The sequence below is a fragment of the Chroicocephalus ridibundus genome, chromosome 1 (genome assembly GCF_963924245.1).
Source record: "Chroicocephalus ridibundus chromosome 1, bChrRid1.1, whole genome shotgun sequence".
Lineage (NCBI taxonomy): Eukaryota > Metazoa > Chordata > Aves > Charadriiformes > Laridae > Chroicocephalus > Chroicocephalus ridibundus.
In genome coordinates, this window is record NC_086284.1 from 69,877,422 (window position 1) to 69,901,169 (window position 23,748).

General features: G+C 37.4%; 1 protein-coding gene across 2 annotated transcripts in view; it reads right to left on the minus strand.

Annotated features, from left to right (window-relative positions):
- Positions 1–1,156: 1,156 nt before the first annotated feature.
- Positions 1,157–23,748, minus strand: part of GCC2 (GRIP and coiled-coil domain containing 2) — a 31,627-nt gene continuing 9,035 nt past the window's right edge. Inside the window, exons 7-23 of one of the 2 annotated variants that reach the window (XM_063338687.1) lie at positions 23,313–23,382; positions 22,547–22,647; positions 22,368–22,466; positions 19,986–20,105; positions 18,460–18,624; positions 17,970–18,074; positions 17,219–17,381; positions 16,490–16,590; positions 16,286–16,363; positions 15,453–15,590; positions 13,297–13,418; positions 11,313–11,489; positions 9,608–9,825; positions 8,050–8,160; positions 7,157–7,296; positions 6,093–6,294; positions 1,157–4,955 (exon numbers count right to left, since the gene is read on the minus strand). In XM_063338687.1, the coding sequence (XP_063194757.1) occupies positions 4,885–4,955; positions 6,093–6,294; positions 7,157–7,296; positions 8,050–8,160; positions 9,608–9,825; positions 11,313–11,489; positions 13,297–13,418; positions 15,453–15,590; positions 16,286–16,363; positions 16,490–16,590; positions 17,219–17,381; positions 17,970–18,074; positions 18,460–18,624; positions 19,986–20,105; positions 22,368–22,466; positions 22,547–22,647; positions 23,313–23,382 (2,181 nt within the window). In that variant the 3' untranslated portion in view covers positions 1,157–4,884. Of the gene's footprint in view, positions 4,956–6,092; positions 6,295–7,156; positions 7,297–8,049; positions 8,245–9,607; positions 9,826–11,312; positions 11,490–13,296; positions 13,419–15,452; positions 15,591–16,285; positions 16,364–16,489; positions 16,591–17,218; positions 17,382–17,969; positions 18,075–18,459; positions 18,625–19,985; positions 20,106–22,367; positions 22,467–22,546; positions 22,648–23,312; positions 23,383–23,748 lie in introns of both variants that reach the window. The other variant, XM_063338679.1, reaches the window with a different exon arrangement.

Below are 23,748 nucleotides of genomic sequence, written 5' to 3' on the forward strand. Positions count from 1 at the left end.
GCTATCCAATGTCTATCAATTTTAAACACTTTCAAAGGCCATTATAAGAGGACTGTGACTGTGCCTGTGCCCAAAATAGCACATTGGTTTTTACACTGATTACCTTTACCTTGGCTTCTTAAGAAGCCTGCAGGCATTCAACTGACAGCAAAAATAACAAACGATCGGCTAATACCAAAGTGGATTTAATTGTTGGAGCAGCAACTGATGCTCATTTTTCCACTTTGTTTTACTATCCTTAGTCTTCATTGTTCAGCCCAGCCTCAATCCTCAGGAGGGTCCCGAGGAACACAGGACAGGAAGGAAGCTCTTGAACCTGCGAAGCACCTTCTAGTCCTCGCGAGACAGTAAGATACATTTTAGATCAAATTCAGTTTGAAAAGTAGTCAGTTATTTCCCTTCCCCTAAGCATATATACATTTATGTGAAAGCTGTTAGAAGTTGACTTTTACTATCAGGCTTTCTGACTGTTTTACATCCATTTGTTATATCAACCAACTTCATTTTGCACTTCATGATCCCCTCCCTGACCGCGTATTTGTATAATAAGCATAAGCCTAGCAAAAAAAAATGGATGGCAAGAAGATAAACACACCAAGCTCTCACTTAAACCAACCAGCCACCTCTTCATCCATAGAGCATCTAATCTTTGCAGTAGGACAGCCATGCGGATACAGAAAAACTAATCACAGGGGGTCAGGAAAGAGGTCGTTATGGCCACTTTGAAGTTGAGTGCTATTCAGAAAGATGCTGGGTTACAAGGTGGCTAGTACATAAAACAAAAATACTAAATGCAACCTCTCTAAAAAGCACATGAATACCTTCTGCATCTCTCCTCCTTCATGTCAGATATCGTCAGATTGCAGGTGATGACTTGGTAACACATTTGAAGTAATGTAAAGGAGACTTTTTTTGAAAGCTTTCTTTTTTCCTTAACCCCCACCCCCAAGAGGCAAGATTCTTTCCCTCTTCAATTCATCCAGAAGTATCCCATCACTGTCACTGTGTTCTAAAGTAAAGACTGCAGCTACTAAACCAGATCCATAAAATCCTCGCTTTAATACTACAGTAAACGTTCCCCTTGTTTTTTACCTTGTACCCGAGTAGCGTTTTCTCAGGTGAGAACAGACATTCAGAGAAAAAGAAAGGCACGCTGTTGAATAAAGATGAATTTTATTGAAGTGATGGCCACAAGAAAAGGCCATCAAAGACATATTTCCAGCCAAAACATTTCTCTATTCAGACTAGCAATTCTGAAATGACTACAATAAATATATTTTTACTTCTTCATACACTTGGTTTCTTAGCTTGTGGGTGGTAACTGCTATTTGCAAGGCTTCTAAGGGAGATATTTTTACAGCACCAGTAAGAGTAGAACTATCAGGTAGTCGAGGAAGTATTGGTGCACCAGGTGAAGCCAAGACATAAGCATAAGTGGTTAAGCTGCCTTCAAAGCCACTTAGTACGAACTAAGGATAGTTTTTAAATATTTCTCCATAATTCCAGGATATATTGTTTGTTATTAAAGCAAAAGGATGGAGAACGATGGCCAAATGAAGATTTAAATTTAGAAAGTAATCTTAACAGTCTATTCTCTCAATCATGCTTTGGGGAAGGAGGGTCACAAAAGGAAGAAAAAAAAGAGGCAACTCTACTCTCCCATGCATCACTTCTAACATGGGTTCCCTTTGGCCATCCTGAACCCCAAATTCAACTGGCCACATCTGCACTACAGCCTGACAAGGTCTTCCTGTCTTTCAACTGGAGCACATTTCACTTGCACAGATGAGTCTCCCTTTGGGTGAAGGGAACATTAAAGGCATATAACCCGTTTTTAAGTCAGTGTAGGTAGCTAAAAATTCAGCGACAGTGCACACGCAGGCCTGGGAACTCTGAATCACTCCCATTTTTTGTTTTTACTTAATATATACTCTGCATAGTGACCGTAGAGTCACTTTTTTTTTTTTTTTTAATTTTACTTTTTTATTATGCCCTCCTTAGGCTTGGGCTGAAGGCAGGCGGATAGAAGAGTAAAATTTGGTCCTAAGCTTGTAAGCTCTTCAGGCAGGGGTTACATTTTCTGGGAAAACATCGTAACAAATGGCACTGTAAAGAAAACAAACAAACAAACGAACCAGAAAGCAAAGTCAGCACAGTGCTCTTCCAAAAAAGAGCACCACATTTTATCGAGAAGCAGCAATACTAGTTACACCTGAAATTGCTTTTTGAAAGCAAATCACAGCTACAATGCTGTACATTACAAATGCAAATATATGACATATAAAAAGTTTTCTATGCAAAGTAATCCTGCTTCTAGTCCACATTCTTCTATGCCATTTACTGCAAGTGTATATTAAACTTTGATATATTTGCTTACAGACACTTTATTGCCACAAAGGTAAGTTCTGGCAATCTTAGCAACAGAACACAGTTTAATAGCAGTTACTAAAATATTTTTACTTAATTAAGATCTTAATCTTCCATTGTAAAAAAAAAAATATATATAGCAATGCAAGTTGTCCACTACATTCATAAGTACAATGCTTGAGTTTTACTAAAAACAGTGAGCATGCAACTCAGACTTGAAAGAAGTCAATAAGCAACTGGTATTTAATAGAGTCAGTGATACATGTTACTTGCATACATTCATTCACAGTTTACGAAGTTAAATAATCTACAGTTCTGAAATAGGTGCATTTTAAAAGGAACTTGTCACAGCTCTTTAGCGATAGTTGAGCAGACATTGTGCAGAAGAGACTAAATCAGGTCAGCTGAAAACGGGTTTGAACCAAGTAAGACAAAGTCGTACCCTTCCACTCATGTGCTTCCATTGTTAAAATCACAGCAGGAGAATGACTCGCACTTATTTTTATGAGTATTTCAAATCTCTCCTGTTGCTCTGTTTTGGCATTCTTTTGAGTAATATTAACCAAATCCAGCTGTGTATAAGGAGTTAGAATTCAACATCCAAGATCTGGAGCAAATTGTGAATGTTAGAGATATGGCAATTGTTTCAAAAGGAAATGCAAGAAAGCCTAACTGTATCCTCATGTTTGCTATCTACATTTCCAAGCTACAGACCCCTAAGAGACTCATCACCATACTACCATTTATCAGTTCAGTGATCTGAAAGTTCAGAGAGAATGTTTTCACTGGTAGCACAAACCATAAAGATTCCAGTTAAAACACATATTGTAGAGGGGGAAGAAAAAGGGGGGAAAAAAACCCCCCAACAACCAACCAACAACAACAACAAAAAAAAGGTGCTTAAGGCTGTGGAAAGGAATTAAAGTAAAGCCTGTTGGCTTTGTTGGTTGTGTACTGAAATATACACAAGCAGCAAAAAATAAAACTGAAAGCACAGTTACTGAACAGTTTATTCTCAATATGTGCTGCCTTTCTGCTGTTCTTATGTCCATATTAATCTCAGCCCCAAATAAGGCAATATTAAAGGAATGAGCATCATTTCCTCACGGCCTCAACTAAGCTAGATAGGAAAGGAAGAATACTATTTAGTATTGGTATGTATATCAGGGAATGATCCTCTGCAAACCAGCACAAAGAGCATGAAAATATGAGTGAAAGAGATGTAAAGACTCTGTTTGAAAGGTAAGCAGGGTTTAAAAACATGTGTACGCATTTTAATAACTTACAAATAAATTAAGATGGTGAAAGTCAGCATGAACTAAAGGGGAAAATAAGACTGAAGCTAAAAAAAAGGTGCTGTGTTGATCAATAGTAGTAGTAATTCTATGTCAAAGTTTTATTTTTCTTGAAGAAAACCAAACGTTCTGTTGAATAACCTGGAACAGAGATTATCTCATCTGTGCAAAAGATTTGCGCAAATGACATGTGCAAACACAGAGAAGTGAGAGAAGGGTATAACATCTTCAATCATTAGAACATTTAAAAGATGCATCTATTGACAAAAGCTCTGTCCTTTTCTCTCAGAAGTTATTGTTATGAGTCTGACCTACGGACTCAGATTCTTCCTTTAGTGTCTTCAATATGACTAAGTCAGCATGAGTAGTCTTTTCATCTAAGCACAGACATCACTACAGTAATGAAACATTTCTTCCTGGTCTCAAACACAAACTTCCAACCTCAGGGTAAAAAGCCATAGCTGAAGCCTTTTCTCCCAAAGCTTACGCTCACTTGTGACCTCTAATTCTTGGACTACTATCCCAAGACTTCCATAGATGCCATTAATCTCTACTACAGTACCATGCCCTGGATATGCCAAGCATTCTATTTCATATAGTTTTAGGCACCCTCTACGTTTTATGGACCGTTGCCTTCATATTTTCCATCCAGCTTTTGCAAAAATAATAATAATAATAAAAAATATAACCAAGACTAAAAATTGAGTCAAGTCAAAGCAGAAAATGCCATTTTTGTTTCTTAATGATCTTACACTTTGTAAGCATCAACAGAGAGGAAGTAATCCATCTTAATTTCTTCAATGTGCAGGGAGTAACACTAACCATATAAATTAGCAAGCTGATAAAAATATGTGAAAGAAACTGTAAACGCTCCAGAAGTCTAAAGTCTAGTTATTCCAGTTACTATATTAGATCAAGTTTTTAAAATCCGTATCAAGAGAGCCATCATAGGTTTGTCAAATTCTGTGGCCAAGCAATTTACAAGTAATTTGTCACTTATTATCTTTCTGATCATCAGCTTTAACATTTACAAGACAAATAGTTCACTGCTGTCAGAGCATAATATAGGACAGTCTCTTTCGGAACCTAAAAAGCTGAAAATAACACACAGAAATAAAAACCTGTAGTTCAATACTACAACACCAACAGATTGTTCTTCTACATTAAGATTTCTCTTTTTGCAGCGGTGGAATGTGTTTAAAGATTCAGCGTTTCCACTGTCTCATCGAAGCCCTGACCAGCTGTGGAGGTATGAAGCCCACCCAGAAGGCCGTGAGGTACTCTCCTCCTCACCTGGAGGAGAAAGAAAAACATACTTTAAACAAAGTTTATTATGTTAGACATTGCATCATTTGGTTACATGACTGCTCCCCCCCAACTCTGTCCTTTTTCAAATACTGTGCTTGTAAACTTGCTGAGGAGGTAACATTCAATATTCACTCTTGGGCTGCCATAGATACGTTCATGGATTTTATCACCAAGTCCACTTTACTTTGGGTACTTAAGGATGTTTTAAAGAGGCCGTTTATCACCTTTCTCCAGAAAAATCCAATCAGTGTTCACCAGAGTGCCAGAATAACATCAAAATGCTATGGACTTAATTTACGTCTCATCTTTCCAAACACAAAGCCTATCGATGGATGCAGTACTTTGCCACTTTTCTCATTCATGTGATTTTGTTCACAGCTTTTACGCGCTTATATATACACATGGTACTTACTCTTTCTATTATTTTTAAAAATAAAGTATAGGTCAGTTGCTGATGAAGTACAAGCAGCTGTAGGTTGTTATTGATAAATGACAAACAATACCTTAAGAAGTGTTTCTACGGGGACAAACACTCAAACAGAGTATTTGAAGTGTAGCCAGAACACTATTATACAGTCAGCTCCTGGGTTAATTTCTTGCAAAGACTTAACTCTTTTACTTCTCTTCCCTAGTTCCTTTATTTCTTAAACAAAAAGCATATTTTCTTGAAGAGATGTTAAAAGTTTATGTACTGAAATTAATATTACATCTGCAGTACAGCCTTGAGAGGACCGCTTTATCTTTTTAGAAAATCTGCCAAGAAAGTAATTAATTTACAGTAACCTCTATCTTAAGGTCATTCTGACAGCAGTCTTTAACTCTACTCAAAACGTGAACACATTACGTTTTTATAACTTACTATTGTCTTCCTAAAATGCGTATGTTTCAGAAGAAATTACATTTTACCTTAATTTTATTTATATTTTTGAGTATTTGTTCTGTTTTCTGAAAACTGAATAGTAACTTCCCAACAGAGCAAAATGGTTTTAGTGCTAGCTCACTGGCATTATGCTGCTAAGCTTTGCTTTTCCTCAAAGGTCTACACAAAAGAAAGCACAGAACTTCAGTTGCCTTTACTTCCACTTTTCCTTTTTTTGCGACAATGTTTTGACCACCACCTACCTTGGGCAATTGCAACTAGCTTCCCCTTCTCTTCAGGGCTGAGCTGCAACATGGTGTCTATTACTGGGAGCAGCCTTTCTTTCTCGCTTCCTGATTTTAGAAATATGAACTGAAGTAGAACATTCTTTAAGTATTCTAGATTAGCCACAGACTTTTCTCTCTCTTGATTTCTTTCCAACCTTCTTATTTCATTCTTAAGAAGCTGCAGATGAGGGGAAAAAAATACGCAATATTGTTTGCTTCATACAATAAGCAACTGAACAAAGGTCTTTTGAAGAGCTAAAAATCGAATTATGCCGCTTGCTTCAATAAGAACAATGTGTGCATAGCAACATATTCTGGACAAAAATCCAGTGAAACTTGAACATTGATAATGTTGTCCAGAAATAGTACTTTATTGATCAAAAATAACTTTTTTGATAAAATCTGTGCAGTAGTTATAATGGTATACAGTACTAACTATTCAATTTCAGTGATAAAGAGTTGAACAGTTAAATAAGCAACGTGGATCAAAGATTTAACAATATTATCATTCATTAAGAATCATTTCATAAAAGAAAGCTTAGCATGTTTAGAGAATATGCTAACTTCAAAAACGTTTTCAGAAAACTCAGACAGTTACAATCAAATCAAACCAAACTCTTTTAGTACATGTATCTCTAAACATGTATCTTCTTTTAACTTAAGAGAGCTAAAAAGGGGTTACAGGAAGAGAAACCAGACAATGCTTCCCTTGGGATTTACTGCTTTTATTTAAGTGAAAACAGTAAAGGCACTTTACTAAACATTAAACTACCAAGATCCTGAGGTTTTCTTTTGTAGCAGCTTTTACTGTCTCCTCTACCCACAACTAGAAGCCACAAGGAAAAAACCCAAAAAACTGAAGTCAACTCTGGAAGCACTAATTAGGCCTGTGGAATACAGGCCCTTCCAAAATTAAATTTTGCATCACCAAACTTTTATAGACTGTGATTTTCTGAAACATATTTGGCGTTCAACATTTGGTCTAAGAAACAGACCACGGAAATCAGAGCTGTTCCCATATTTCCTGGATGTCTGCTAACCTTTATTTGTTCCATGAGAATTGCATTGGTTGCTTCTGATTCCCGTAGTAATTCATTCAAATGATCGGCACTCTTCGCTGTTGTGTTCAGTTTCTGCATCAGTTCATCCTTGGTCAGTTCTGTTTGCCACTGGGATGGTTCTGCAATTAATTGGAAAAGAAAACTGAGAAAGAAAAAGCACTTCCATCTACTTTATACTAATCTAACATTAGGACTCGATTAATGTAGTTTCTCAGAAACAAAATCCATGCAAAGTCAGACTGAAAAATTAACAGGCATCATTGCTGCTTCTGCATGCTTGTTTTATGATCTATTTTTGTGTATATATTAGAAGGGGATTGGCAAATCAGTTCTAAGTATGTCCAGATACGTGGTTTTAATGTACCCCTTGTTTCCTACCTGTAGAAGTGGATTTTGAACAGCTCTCCCCAAAGGGTTCAGTAGACTTTTAAAACATGATTAGATGTTACCATATATCTTAGGGACCCTTAGAACATTGTTCTTCATGTAAGCCACATTAAGATGAACATACATTTTATCCTTTCGTTAATAAGAGTTAAATCAGCACTTAATTGTTTCTAGTAGAGACTGGTCCAGAATACAAAAAAGTTCAGTAACTATTCACTGACTTGTTCATCCAGTCTTTTCCCTTTAGAAAGTCACAAATACGACATCTTTAAATCACTAAAATCTGTAGCAATGTTTTATTGTTAGTCCTTACTCAAGGACAAAACTCCTACAGAAATTCAGGATAGTGTAAACTCAGTGGCACTTAAGTAGACTCGTGTCTTGAATTAAAAGCATGGAAACACAATGTTCTCGGATATTTTGAGGGCACAAACTTCTGCAACTTATGTAGGCAAGTGCTTCAAAAAGCCGCACGTTCCACCTACCAAGTTTTGCTTCCGGGGAGTTCAGAAGTTGTTCTAGGGATGGTACGTAGGTGCTGGCTGAAGAGACAGACTCTGTGTCCGTTGTTTCCATGCCTTCTCCCTCTTCCCTAGCTATAGTGTGCACATCGAGAACAGGAAGGTCAGTGTTTCGTCGTTCTCTTAAGTTCTTCGTTGCTGGATTTGAAACAGCTGGACCTGAAAGATACTTACTGATGTTTGTCATCAGAATGAAACTGGTAGGGGCTATTTCATAGGTGTGACTGTCTCAGATTGGAGGGCGGTATATAAAATAGTCTTCAAAAAGCAGGGGGAGGAAAGGTGAAGAAAAGGGAGAAAGCCAGATACACACATAACGTTTATAATAGAAAATACAGCCTTTCACCTCCAAATGACCATTCCAATCACAGCGCATTTCTAATTCCAAACCTGATTGGCAGTTTTGGTTTTTTTTCTTTCAGTGACTACGAAACCTTCGTGCAGCTCTCCCCACAGATGTGTTGTAGCTATGACAAGAGTGTCAAATGTTTTTAATGCAAAACAGAATTAGCTTTTCTTTCAACCAGTCCTGTGGGAAGTGTAAATTGTTCTGTTTTAATACTGTGTGCACTATCCTGCTGCTTCAGTAACATATGGAAAAAGTAACTTCTTAAACTGTTACTGCTGCTTAGCAAATGTCCAACTACATCCTAATTAGTAACTTTACAGAGATAAAAATAGCACTCGAGCTTGAACGCAGTAACACCTTAAATTAGAAGGGGGATCAAATAGCAAGTATACCAATAACAAACATTGTTAATACAGCTTTCAGTACACTTTTCTTTAGCTTTACCCCTCATACTGGAGGCAGAGGTCCAGTATGATCCAAAATATGAGACAAACTGATAGAAAGAGCATTGAATATTTACACATTAATTTCCCTCCATCTGTCCTCCAATGCAGGTACCACAGAAGACATAACAGTGATGCAGATTCTAGAACATAACAGAATAGTTCCAGCTGGAAGGGACCTACAATGATCATCTAGTCCAAATGCCTGACCACTTCAGGGCTGAGCACAAAGTTAAAGCGTATCATTAAGAGCATTGTCCAAATGCTTCTTAAATAGTGACAGATTTGGGGTAACAACTGTCTCTCTAGGAAGCCCGTTCCAGTGTTTGACCACCCTCTCGGTAAAGAAATGCTTCCTAATGTCCAGTCTGAACCTCCCCTGGAAAAGCTTTGAACCATTCCAACATGTCCTATCACTGGGTACCGGGGAGAAGAGCTCAGCACCTCCCTCTCCAGCTGCTCCTCACAGGACATGCCTTCCAGCCCTTTCACCAGTTTTGTTGCCCTCTTCTGAACACATTCAAGTACCTTCAGATTCTGAAGGGACAGTAATAACAAAGACATGTTCCTTACTTGGTATCAGTGGACTGATATGGCATGCTGCAAATTCTCCAGAAAAAGCTTCTGTGTATTACAGAACCACACACTTATAAGCATGTTTTAGATTCAGACTCAGGCACGCAAATTTGTATCTAAGCCAAGAAAACCTGGTGTTATGACTGAAAATTACCTCTAGTGCTTGGTTCATTCCTGAGTTGGAAAAGCTGAGCTTCTACTCTGGACAGTTGCTGCTGAAGTGTCTCTACTGTCTTCCTGTGCTCTTCTTGCAGGTTCCTGACTTGATCTCTGAAATTGTTACGGAGAGCTTCGTTCTGGGCTGTCAGCTGACTTAAAGTCTGGGCATGCTCTGTTTTCATGACCATGTTCTCAGATTGTATTGTGCAAAGCCTGAAAACAGAATATACACAAAACACAAGAAAAACAGCAAAACAGCCATTTTTACATTTCAAGATTTTTAGACTTTAAAATACTTCTTCACGTGCATGATTATCTTAGATGACCATACAACATTTTTACACTTAAATGTCTCTTTTTACAGGGAAAATCTAAGACTGAGAAAGTTACACTAATTACCCATCATATGAATGCACTGTGCTATATAAACTCTTGATTTCTATTTCAGAACACAAAATTGAGACATTCTGGGGGAAAAAAATGAAAGTATTAGAGACACTGGGGTCTAACCATTCTTAAATACCAAAACTGCAACATCATTGCTCATAGTGTCATACAGGGTATGTCACCTTATACTCCAGTTCCTTTAACATTTATTTAACATTTATACAGGACTTCTGAAAACTTACGTTTCCTAGAAGCTAAGTTTAATTTTTTAAGCTTCAACTTTCAGTGCAAAGGAGGGTAGAAGAGTGTTGTTGTTAGCAAAAAAGATGTCAGTAACGCATCAGCTGTACTTGGTTTGGAGGTACTCCAGAAGCAAGACAAAATTGTCACAAGCAATTAAACAAGTGCATGCATGGAAAGGACTAAGCATAGGACTTGCCCTTATAAGCATACAAACTTAAATATAGCCAGAACAGCAAAGAGCTAGACCCTCTGGGTACAAAGGGAACCTACTGTGATACAGGTTGTTTCCAGAAAAATGCAGAATGACATAATTTAGTTAATTACAATGAATCATCACATGGCTATCAGGAACAGATAAAACAGTACAAAGAAAGAGACAAGAAGTCAACAGTTCCTAATATTAAGCCGTAATTTCTAATGAATATTTCATGTGAACTTCTTTGTACCCTAAATAGAAAAGACAAGGAAAGACCCTTTTTGAAGAGTTCAAGTATTAGGTACTTATGTGATTTTTCAAGAAGTGATACAGATTAAAAGACTGAATTTGAAAATATTGAAAATATATTGGAATATATTCAAAATACAGTTTGAAAAGAGTAGCAGATTAAGGTTGTGGCAACCATAGACTTCATAAACCAGTACCTTCTGTAAGAAAGGCACTTGGTGGGTGCAGGACTGGATATTTTGTCAGTGAAATTGTTTGCTCTGCATTTAAATACCTTATTTTTCTAATAGGAAACAGCCATAAAAATTTAGTTGAGTGGTCCAACACAAATGTCGTTGCTTAAAATAGTCAAATTGGTTAAAAAAAAAAATATGTTAAAATGTTTCTACCTAAGAAAGGTAGAAAGCTTGCAGAAATCTCAAAGTCCCTGATCAGTTACTCCTTCATTTTTATTGCTGAAACTTCTGAAGGCTGATGAAAAACAAGCAATCCTCCTGAAAATTCCTTTACTCTTCTCAACAGTTGTGCCCCTTCTTTGGGAAGTACAGTTATAGGCCACTACATGCCCAGCCCTTAAAGGTCACATAAAATAAAATATCTATATCTATTCATCAAGAGACCATACTTTTCACGGAGTTCTGCCTCTTTTGCAACAGTCTCTTGTAGCATCTTATTGTGTCTTTCCAGCAGGGTGTCGTGTTCAGACTGCAACGCCTGGAGTTCAGACGCATTCATCTGTGAATTATGCTGAGCATCTTGCAGCTTCACTTTAAGTTGATCTATCACCATTTCCAACTGTTCTCTACAAGGGGAAAAAAGAAATAAACAACACTTAAAAAGAATTATATTATTTCTGAACCTATAATATATCTACAATATTTTGGATAGCTGATCTAAACTGCTTATTTATTAATTAAATCAATACAGCACCATGACAAAAAAAAATATCTTAGAATATGACTGCAACAGAAACAATTAGGAAAGTTCTGTTAGTGGTTCAATACAGGTCCAAATGGGTTTATCACATCTCATCTGAACTGCTGGAAGCATAACTATAGGGGTAGGAAGTGCAACTGCTACCACCTTCTACTTCAAGCTAGTTTGGGGGAACAAGATGGAAGGAGAATAATACGTGTTATGCAGATGGGAGAAACAGTTTCTTTTAAAAAGTGGTGGAAGTTCGTTGTTTGTTTAGTAAAAGCACATCAGTTCAATGAGGCTGAATACAGAAGACAAAATGGCTGGAGGAGATTTTGAGCAAAGGACTAGAAAGCAACATCAATCCATAGAAACAGATAAAACTCTCTTGGTCAGAAATAAATCAAAGCCAGATATACCAGAAGGAAAAAGTCTCACATTCTCCTTTTATGCTTTCTGTATGCTTTCTATACGCAGACATCTCCATTATCGCATTAACTGTATATTTCATTAACCCTTAGAGTTGATACTTGTAAATAATTTCTTTGAAAGCTATGTCATCTGTTTATTTGCTTGATTACTTGTCGATTTTGTTTCCAAGGTGACCCTCTTCCACAAAAACCTAACAACACCAGAACTTCCTAAAATTCTGCAAAAAGGAGAGACAAAGAAATGCAGCTCTTGCAGTTTGCTTGCTTCAAAGGAAAGAAGGGGTAGCTGTATTTAAAAAACCCCAAACAAACCATAAAACCAAAGTCCTCCAACAAAGCACAAGTCTCCCTCTGGTGGACTTTCAGCGGCAATTGCACGTACTCTTTTAAGATGTGTGTCAGGAATGACTTATGACATCTCACACATAAATGTCTGGTCTGTCACCAAGGACAGGTATCAGTAACTTATAAAAATAACTTAGAGAAACTGATCTACTTTTGAAGTGTGTTCAGACATTTTCTGAAGTGAATCTGAATTTACCTGGCTTACAACTATGCTTAAATGATTTTCAGGGAACTTTTGTCAGTTGACCTCCTCCCCACCCCCGCCAAGTCTTTCCTCATATAACAGCTGATCAGACAACAGTATTTCATAAGTCTGCTGGAACTGGTGACTGCATTGGCAGCCAGAGCTTTATGTACGCTAAACCATTCCTTCCTGAAAAAGTTCAAAGTGAGCTCAGCTGATCAGTACCAATCTGCTCTTTTCTTCTTAGTTGGAAATGGTACTTTGCTGCAATACTTTATGCCAGAGAAAATGATGTGTCAAGTCTACACAGAAGATGCTAGGTAATTTATACTGATGAGAATCAGAAGAATCTTCCTAACACCTTACTTCTCCCTCTGACTGTAACAACAGGTAATCTACACAAAAATAAATTTTAAAAAAGACAAATCAAGGAATTAGAAACTAACATAGTACCACCATGGTACAAACTGATGATCTTTCTTCTGTTCAAATAGGCAGAGCCACAGATAGTTTACAGATCAGATAAGCTTTATAGAAATAAAGAGATATGGTTTGGATTTTTTTTAAAGCCAAAGTAACTGGGGAAGCAAACTGCCTCACTTCTGATATTTTCCTTATTGAAGCAAAGAGTTAAATATCAGAACTCCCTGTTGGTCAGCAATTAGCAAAGGCAAGCTCAAAAACTTGAGTATCAGTATTTTTCTGTATGCATATGAAAATTTTAGTTTTACCTTTCTTGTTTGGCTCCCTCAGATTCAGGCTGAGAAGCAGATTTATTCTTTTGCTGTTTTAGAACATTATGAACACGGACTTTGTAGCTCTCGAATTCAGAAGTAACAGATGCTTGTTCCGCCTATGACATAAAAAACATCCCATTAATAAGCTATGCTATTAACTATCAGTCCCTTATTTCTCTAGAGTGCAATGCATCTTACATTGAAAAAAAAATATTATGGACCACCTGTTGCATTTTCTTCTTTTAAATGGATAATTAAAATAGTGACTACCATAATAGATCACGTTTCTTTAGACTTTAAGTGAGTATCATAAAACGTGAAACTTAAGAGAGACACTGATCTTCAACATACCAGTATTAAAGAAAAGAAAGAATACTTGCAAATTCAAGAATTGCAGTCAACAGAGATTCACAAGCAAGAGGTTCTATCAAACTGCTTTAAATGAAGGAAAAGGTGAAGGATAAAAAAGGATAATTCTGTTTTCCTTTTATACTACCCATGTGACAGAAATCTAGTATGCTTTGAAGTTATGCATGATTTTGAGGATCTGAGTCAGTCTTGTAATAGTAACACATAGCACAAGATATAATACTCCGGTTGACTGTAAGGCTGTTTGGTCTCTCTTCTAAATTCAGCTGATGCATGAGTTTATGTGGACATACAGAAAATTACCTCACAACATAGTAGATTCATCCTTGACTGTACACTATACAGCAGGAATTATTCCCATCCTTCAAGTACTCAGGTTGTATATTCCTCTAAGAAAACACAGAGCAGGTTTTCATTCTTGGATCTTAGGAGAAGCTCATGGATTCATTAGTCATCCCTGAGATGACACAAATGCTCGCATCTCCAAGAGGAGGATTTTGGAAAGCTTCTCTTCATCTGAACTGGTAAGTGAAATTCCACAGTGCTGCCCCTGATTAGACACTGTTCCAGCTTTTCTGGAGTCTGTAGATTTGTGGACATTTTCTTTAAATTAATCCTTCTGTTTTCTTCCTGTCAAACTATGTGAGCTAGTCATAAGTCTTCAGGTACAAAACCTTAAATGTCAGCATGACTTTTGCCTTCTAACCCAGTATCTGCTTTGGAGTCAACCTTTCCTTCAGATAGTTCTCCTTTGTTAATAACCTTGTATTAATAACTATTTTCTAGATGTAGAGCACCTAAAGAGGAAGGCTAGTCTTCCAACAGCTTCATGCCATGCCATCATGGAAGATCTACACCCCTACTGGTTTCACAACATCAAGCAGCAAGACACCATCGATAGGTACTGTAAGTCCCTAGTTATGAAGAATGCATTTGTAAAACCATGATCCATATCTACCAGTACAACTCAGGCAAGCCTCCTGTAGCAGCAGCTACATACTCTGTCCTTTTCAGTTCATTTTTTTAAAATGTAGGTTTTTTTGAGAGGCTGCGTTCAACTGTTACTTATCTGCAGGATGCATACCTATCATACAAAAGGGGCCATAGCGTGGTGCAGTAATCTCCATAAAGATAGTTTGAACATAGCAGTTCTACTATATTGTGAATCTGTCTGCCTCCAATGCAAACATTAGATTCCAGAAAAATCTAACACACTGTCATATGGACAAAAAACCAACCCAGAAACAATAAAAACCTCAGCAGTAGTGAGTTTCACATGTAGCTCAGCTGCCAATTAAGAAGCTGCTCATATAGCAGCATATTAAAAGGTGCCTGCAAAAATATTTTTCACTTTATTTTTTTTAAAGTGGTATCTGTGCTAACTGTTTTTGTACAGAGCAAGTTATATTTCTTTTCTATTTGTTCTTCCCTCCCTTTCTTCAAAGACTCCTTTTCCCCCCGCTCAGTGGGGGGATACTTGCTGATCATCTGAAATGAACTCTGACTCCCCACTACCACCACAAGGTTTTCCCTACTGAAAATACAAGAGTGTCCAGTCACCTGCAGTCCAGACGTTTCATCACAAGTGATAAAAGACAACGAGGACAGAGTCTGGCTTGTCCTCTACACCACTCAAATACATTAAGCACTGGGATAATTTCCAATTCTTGACAGACAAAAAGACAAGAGTGAAAGACCCACAAAATATTTTTTGAGAAGCAGAGAGAGTGCAGTGAATATCCCTTCTAAAATCTCTGATGTTACTTCTTCCATTAGAGTACCTGTGCTGCTCTGCACTCTTCTTGCAAGGTTGCTATTTTTTGCTGGTAAGCACTCAATGTACGCTGGTGTTGTTCTGAAGAAGTTCGCAGGTGTTCCTGAACTTTATGCTTTTCTGATGTTAGTACAGCCACTTGAATCTGAAAAAGACAGTTGAAAACTTCACTATGACAAATTTTTTTCTTCCTTCTCCAAGGGGATGCACCACAGAGCACATAGCATTCTACTATAGTAATTCCTACACAGAACTGGTGAATATAAAATTAAAATCCAATAAAAAAACCCAAACAAGTCAGACATCGGTTACAAGGTACTTAAAAAAAGATGCTTTTTAAAAGAGAGAATTGAAGAGGAAATTACAGTGCTGAAGTGGCAGCATTTAAGAAAGCCAACCCCTCTCCTTTCCCCTCCCTACAACCTTTCATTACATTCAATTCCTATTTCGTCCAACCAACAAAATTTATACAGGCGGACAACACTTGAGATTTCTGATGGTCACGTTGCATTCTTTTGTTTTTAAACCGAGCAACTTCCATTTTTATAGAAATTGTTCTAACACATACCCCAGTTACAAGCTTCAAATTACGCAGTCCTCTCTTTTTGTGGAAAGGGAAAGCAAAAAGGAGCAGGAAAGGGTAAAACTGTTTAAACAGTATCACAAGGGAAATATTTGGGAAAGGAGCAAACAGTCAAAACTCATTCAAGAAAAAAGTACCCAAGTAATAAAAATAACACCTTTTCATTCTTCAGCCTATATTCCATCCACCCAGTATAAATCACATCCTTATTACTTAAAGAAGAAATCTTATACTAACAAAGAAGTGAAGTTTCTTGCCTTATAGGCTTCCACTTGTTGTTGACTGGCTTCCAGTTCCCCTTTTAATGATGCCTGCAGCATTAGATGGTCATTTTCCTGCACGATAAAATAATCCGGTTATTTAAGAACCCCAAATCTCAGCAACTTAATAGTTCAGCTATCAGCTGATCAGTTTAAGTTAGGTTAAAAATAGAACATACAGTCATTGACATCTGGACTTACAGCTTGTTTTGAATCAGCCAGTTCTTTTTTGGTTTTCACCAGGAGCTGTTTTATCTTGGCATTTCTTTCCTCATCCTGTTGCATAGTTGACTGAAGGGACTCTAATGCAGAAAACAGCAGTTATAAGCAAAGAAAACTTCCTTCCAACGTTTCCTTAAAAGTATTGGAAAATATTTAAGCAAATTCTGATAAGAATTCTTAAGAGCTGCAAACGAGTAGCTTACAGTAAGCTTAGCATCCAATTTCCAAGTGTCACAAAGATCTTCTAATAAATCATTTTAAAACTTATACTTAAGCCTAAGAAGAAATGAAATTTTTAACCACATGTTAACTAAAAAGTTTTATGAGTGCGGTATGTCAGACTGAAAACCCCTGTCAGTCACTGACTTTCAGAACTTATGATTAACTTAATCAGGTAAGAAACATAGTTTATCAGGCAGGCAATTTGGCTTATATTTGCTGAATATAAGATCAAATCGCTGATAACCCAATATAAGATCAAATCGCTGATAACCCAATATAAGATCAAATCGCTGATAACCCAATATAAGATCAAATCGCTGATAACCCAGTCAAGTTTCCTTTGTGGAAAAGTAATTTTGCCTATGTAACTGTTTAGTATTCCCTGCAAACCTTACTCTCACTCACCGTCTTGAGCTTTTTGTGAATTGTATTTTTTATCATTACTAACTATACCATAAAGAGTCTTGCTGTTTATAGTTTACTCACTTATTTCTTCCTGTAGGGTCTCTTGCTTCTGTTTCTGAATCCCCGTCTCTTGCTCGAGATCTTCTATTCTACTGTCTTTATCAGTAATCTTCTGATTAAGTTCTTTTACCAGCCTTTCATAATCAGCTATTTCCATATCCATCAGTGTACTCTTTTGAGCATCCTGCAAGTTACACACAATTGAGTTACAGCTTACAACCTGCCTTGGCTGCTAATAATTTTTTAAATTATATTAAAAAAAAAAATCTATATCGCCCATCTAACAAGAACTTTATTACTATCCATATCCACAAGCAACACCCATTCATCAGGTTTCCATATCCTCTGTAAATAATCTATTTTCAAACAAGAACCAGAAGCTTTGAAAAAACTTGTTGATAGTTTTAACAGTTTTACCAGTAGGTACTTTGCAGCTATTAGTTTCTATCATCTTCAGTCCTTACAAAAAGGGCAGCTTCCGAACAGTGCACTGTACAAGTACTCCAGACATCTGAATTCTACTCCTATTTCTACTCATGACAGGCCACATAACCCAAGCTAAACCAAACAAAAAATAAAAAAAAACCACCGAAACCCAGAAGTACACATCAGCTCTCCAAACACAAAACCAGAGGTAAAAACCCTCGTGTTTTCCCTTTAGCAAACCTTGGGCTTTAAAAACACTCATAACAGAAAGGGAGGCATTGAACACAGCAAGATGGGCCAAAATCTTTGGTAGTCCATTAAGCACTAACATGAACAGTAACTGTACCTTTCTGGCCAGCTCTAGTTCTTGCATAGTTTTCTGCAGCTGTTTCTTTTCCTTCTGAAGTTGCATCTGAAGCTCCTCCATTTCTCGGAGAGCACCACTATGTTCCTGAAATTTAAATACTTTTTTGTATTTTGTAGTCCAATTTCAAAATAGATGTCAGCATCTATTTACACTTACACACGCACACAGACACTTTGCTTGTACAAAGATAAGATTCTTTCTTTTTGAGGAAATAACTGGGAAACAAAGAAAACCTTATAAGATTATGAAGTGTTTTTCACATTCTGTAACAATTCCCAGTCTACTCTAAGTGACAGTCTCGCAAAGTTCCTTCAATTGAACAGACCAAGCCTTCAAAAAAGACAGTCAAGTAACAAAAAGAGACAGTATGGAACTTGTTCTATAAAAATAGAGTTTACAAAGGTCTAACAGGAGTCACATCCAGTGAAAGTAATGCTTTAGCCCATTCGCCATCTCTACAGACTACTACCTTTGTTTTCTGTTCTTTTAGAAGCTTTTCGGCTTCTAGTTCTTTGTCAGCCTTTGCCTTGGCTCTTTGTACCTCCAGTATCTGAGCTTCCAGCAGCTTAGCATTATGTTGCAGTGTTTCAACACGAGCCAGGAGGTCTTCATTAGCAGACTGTAACTGATCATGCTGAAATGATCATAGTGGAAAGATAAAAACATAAGCTGAATTTGTGTGCTATTTTGACACAGGTAAGATATTGTCTATATTTAAAAAACAAACACCAATTTCTACGCAACTCCCTTACAAGCAGCACTCCTACAGATAAGTCTTGTCCATCTTAATTGTTTTAAACCAGATTAAGAAATAGGCTAAATTAAAGTCACTAGCACAATGTGGTTATTTTGTTCAGAGTTCATTTGCCCAGCTCTCTGTAAGATGTCTAGAATTACAAGAAATCTGAAAAAAATACCCCAACATTTATGCCTTCCTCCCACAATAATAGGCAAGGTTCAAGTACTTATCACCCCACTTCAAATACAGATGCTGTATTTATAAACAAAGGATCACACCATTCCTAGAAAAGATTTAACTGCAGAACCACCAAGCCTTCAATGACACGGCATCAGTACATAGTAAGAACTCCTCCTGCATCTGGGCTATTTTTGCAATCATTGTAACAAATTCAATTTTGATATCTTCAATGTTTTATCTCAGTCTCTATTATGCAGATTAAGAATGAAGTGAAAGAATTACTTAAGTGAAAGAAGTGCCAATTACCTAGACAGTGGTTTTATTTACAAAATACTTCGTAACAAACTTAAATGTGTGCGTAATCAGCAGAATATATGCTACTATCTGCCTTTTCTTCCTATGCTTTTCACTAATAGCTTCCATTTGTAGGGAAATGGTGACCTAGGTGGATCTTCTACGTAATTATGTATGGAGCCTGGGAGTTTATATCCTAAATCTCAAACCCATTTCAGTTAGCTTTGCAGAAGTGTCTCACAGCTGTTTAATTACCATCTTAGACTCTTCTGAATGCCACTAGAGTACTCTACAAGGCATCCTAAAGTCTCATCTTTGTGAAAGATGCAAAAAACATAATTAATTTAGTATGTTTAAACACTGTTGATTAAATAACAAAAACACATTTTGTCTAAGAAACAGAAGAAAATAAATCTAACACTTAAAGGTTACTGTAGTTCATGAGAAGGGTAGATGAGGAATCAGAAACAGGGCAAGTTTGATACTTTATTTTTATGTCTGGTACTTGCAGCAGAGTTCTATGTCTGGCTGAAGCCAGAGCGCTGATCACCTGCTCTGTTCTGTGAGTTGACCTGGGGTAAATCAAACCCTTTCTATTGAAAAAGCCAGACATTCTAGATATATTTATGGCCTTTGTCATGGCCCAGATAAGTCACTATCCAAAACACACTTTGGTTATGAAACTATATATAGTAACAATCACATGAATAAAACTTACACTCGATAAGTAAAATAATTTTTACTGTAATTAGCAATTGATCAGACACACATACTGAACTGACCTGCTGGGATGACACCTGTAGCTGTCTTGTAAGGTCATCTATCTGATGTTCAAGATTACTTGCTCTGCTTTTTTCAGAATCCAGCTGTTCTCCTTGCTTATCGTATTCCATCAAAAGATTCTTAACACATACAAACACAAACCCATCATTTTTTACAAATATACATTGCATAAGCATCTTCTTAATTCTTCCTAGTATTTCAGCAAATGGGTTGTCTTACCGCAACATTGGAAATATCAGAATGAAATTAAAGCTATCATTCCATTACAGGCTCTGTGAGAAATGCTTTTCAGTTCATGAAACTCTACAATAATTCAGGTTGGAAGAGACTTCAGGAGGTCTACATTCAACCTCCTGCTTAAAGCAGGGTCAGCAGTGACATCAGACCAGGCTGCTCAGAGCTTTGGCCAGTCAGGTTTTTCCAAGCACCTGCCTCCAAGGACAGAGATAGCACTAAAGCTCTGGGCAGCCTGTTCCAAAGCTTGACCATCCTCATAGGTTAAAAATGTTTATCCATATATCCAGCCAGAATATCGCATTTCAGTTTGGGACTACTGGCTATCATCTTGCACCACCATTAATAACCCGACTTTATTTCCTTGGCAACATCTTTGTAGGTACTGTCAGGCTGCTATTAGGTCCCTTTGAAGCCTTCTCCAGGTTGAGTAATTTCTCAGCCTTTGTGTATCACATATTCCAGTCCCTTGACCATCCTGGTCACCCTCCACTGAAATCACTTCAGGTTACTAATGTCTTTCTTGTATTTGGAGGGAGGAGGAGGGACAAGACTGACTGCAATACTCCCAATGATGTCATAGAATTATAGAATCATTTAGGTTGGAAAAGACCCTTAAGACCATCAAGTTCAACTGTAAACCTAGCACTGCCAAGTCCACCACTAAACCGTGTCCCTAAGTGCCACATCTACACGTCTTTTAAATACCTCCAGGGATGGTGACTCAATCACTCCACTGGGCAGCCTGTTCCAATGCTTGAAACCCTCTCAGTGAAGAAATTTTTCCTAATATCCAGTCTAAACCTCCTCTGGTGCAACTTCAGGCTATTTCCTCTTGTCCTATTGCTTGTTACTTGGGAGAAGAGACCGACCCCCACCTTGCTACACCCTCCTTTCATGTAGTTGTAGAGAGCGATAAGGTCTCCCCTTGGCCTTCTTTTCTCCAGGCTAAACAACCCCAATTGCCTCAGCTGCTCTTCACAGGACCTGTTCTCTAGACCCTTCACCTTCATGGGAGTGCTGACCAAAGAGCGATAATGACTCCTCTTGACCTCCTAGCTGTACTCCTGTTTTGCAGTCCAGGATGCTATGGCCATCTTTGGAACCTGAACAGAGTTTCCTCATCCTCAGGGTACTGCCTACCAGAACCCTGAAGTTCTTTTCAGCAGCCACACAGTCCCAAGCTTGTATCGAGTTCCTCTCTCCCACATGAAAAAATTTGCATCTGTCGTTGTTGAACTTCAAAAGGTTTCTGTCAGTCCATTCCTCACACCTGTCTAGGTCTCTCTGAATCAAATCCCTGCCCTCATGTCTGTTGACTGTTCCCAGTTAGGAATAATCCAAGAACTTGATGAATGTGCACTCCATCACTTTCTCCAGGTCATTGTTAAACAGGACAGGTTGCAGCCCAGATCCCTTCGGTACCCCATTTGTTATGGGCATCTAGTACAAGCCATGAATTTCTACTCTCTTAGCCAAACCATATAAGTAATTTTTTTTATTGTTGGTTTTTTTTTTTTTTTTTTTTTTTAAGTACCCATTCAGTTGTTTACCCATTTAAATTGTAATGTCCCAGTGCAGATACCAGGGTACTGTGAGAGAGCATCAGAAGCTTTCCTAAAGTCAAGATAAGTGACATCCACTGTTCTCCTCTCGTACGCAACTCCAACTGTTTTATCATGCAATCAGATTAATCACAGTTTACTCTTCATGAATCGATGCTAACTGTCCCCAGTCACCTGCTTCTGCTTTATGTGCCCAGAGATGTGCTCCAAGATGACTTACTCCCAAGTAATTGCTAGCTTATGTCTTTATCACTTAAGGACTTCCTAACTGATCCCCAATTTAATGTACCTTGAAGTATTTATGTTTTGTCTCAACAAGACATTGATACATGTGCTAGATCTAAAAAGGTTTAAAAACACAATCCAGTAGAAAGGAATTGCCTTATTTTCTTCTGACAGCAGCCACACAGTTCCGCTACTAGAACTTTAAATTTCTTGATTTGGGTACTCAACTGCACTGACAATTTCATTTGCCAAACATACTTGTGCAAGTAAGCAGCAACATATATCCAGGGTAGGCTTCAAAAGGAAAGTATTTTCTGACAGTTAACTTGTCTTTTGTGAATGTACTATTATTCTTACCTTATAGCTTTCAGCTCCTTGAATGACATCTTTCATTGAAGCAGACAACTGATCTTTTTCTGATCGAACCAACTCCAATTCTTCCTTCAGTGCCTGCATCTTATTAAAAAGAAGTGTGTGTCATTAAAACAGAAACCCACATGCAGAATGTTCTTCATATTAAGAAACAGTCAGGGTACCTCTTTTCGACTGGCATCTAATTCTTTCTTTGCTTTTACAGCAACCACCTTAATTTTATTTAGCTTCTCTCCTTTGTCTGCAGCTTCTTTTTCCAGTCTTCCTAAAATAAATAAATAAGAAAGTTAAAAAATATGCCTCTCCTCTCCCCCAAGAAACGAAATTAAATTAGAACATAAATACCAACATAACTTTAAAACAAAACAAAATAAAAAGCATAGGGAGATGTACAGATCATTCATTCAGTTAAGCATTTAAATTTAATTTGAAGCTAAAACATCCAGCTGCACAGACGATCTTCCCCTGTTTCAGAGGCTTCCATCACAGTTAAGAGCCACATTCTTGTCTACTTTACATACAATTGTAACAACTCAGCACTATTTTCTTTCTAATGTGTTGGGATAACTATAACGAGGCAACAAACAGTGTTGGCAAAGTGTTGCTTCCCTCTTCTCTTGGCAGCCTTAGGGATTCTTATTGACACAATTATTTCCCATTTTTAAAAAATAAAGATGAAATCCACTACACTGTTTAAAGCCAAAGGTACACACAAAGAAAAAACCTTACGAAATATCAAATAACAACTGACTTATAGATTGCTAACAATATTTTAAATCCCTAATGGAAGGTATATTGTAGAAAGTTGCATTGGTATCTGCTTCCCCACCTTCCTTGGTTTGTAGGAAACAGGACAATTATGCAGAGAAAGAAAAACTAAATCCAAAACCCCCAAACTGTTTACATAAAAAAGAACAGTGAGAAAGATACCAATTTTTTCTTGAAGCTCTGCTACTGAAGACTGTTGATCAGTTTTCTCAGTCACTGTCTCCATTAAAGTCTGTATTATAAACAAAGATATAAGAAGCATTACAAAAAATTCTGTGATATCTGGTTTTCCCCTAACAAGCCACCAGAAGTTTCAGCTACAGCTGGAATGCATCTACGTTCTCACTACCAAGGAAGTCTTTATGTGCAATTTCGTACCAGCTTGGTAACTGAAAAGTGTACTTATGTTGAAAAGAAAATATTCCAACCTTTTAACAGCTGCTTTCCATCCTGTCCAAGGACAAAAAGTGGGAGACCATTAATCCTGCAGCTGTCAGCTTTACATACCCATCAATTCCCAGGACCTGAAGTCAGGAGTAGCTAATGCAGATCAAGCAGGAGTTTTGTTTGAGATAGAGCCATAGAAAGTTAGAGGTGA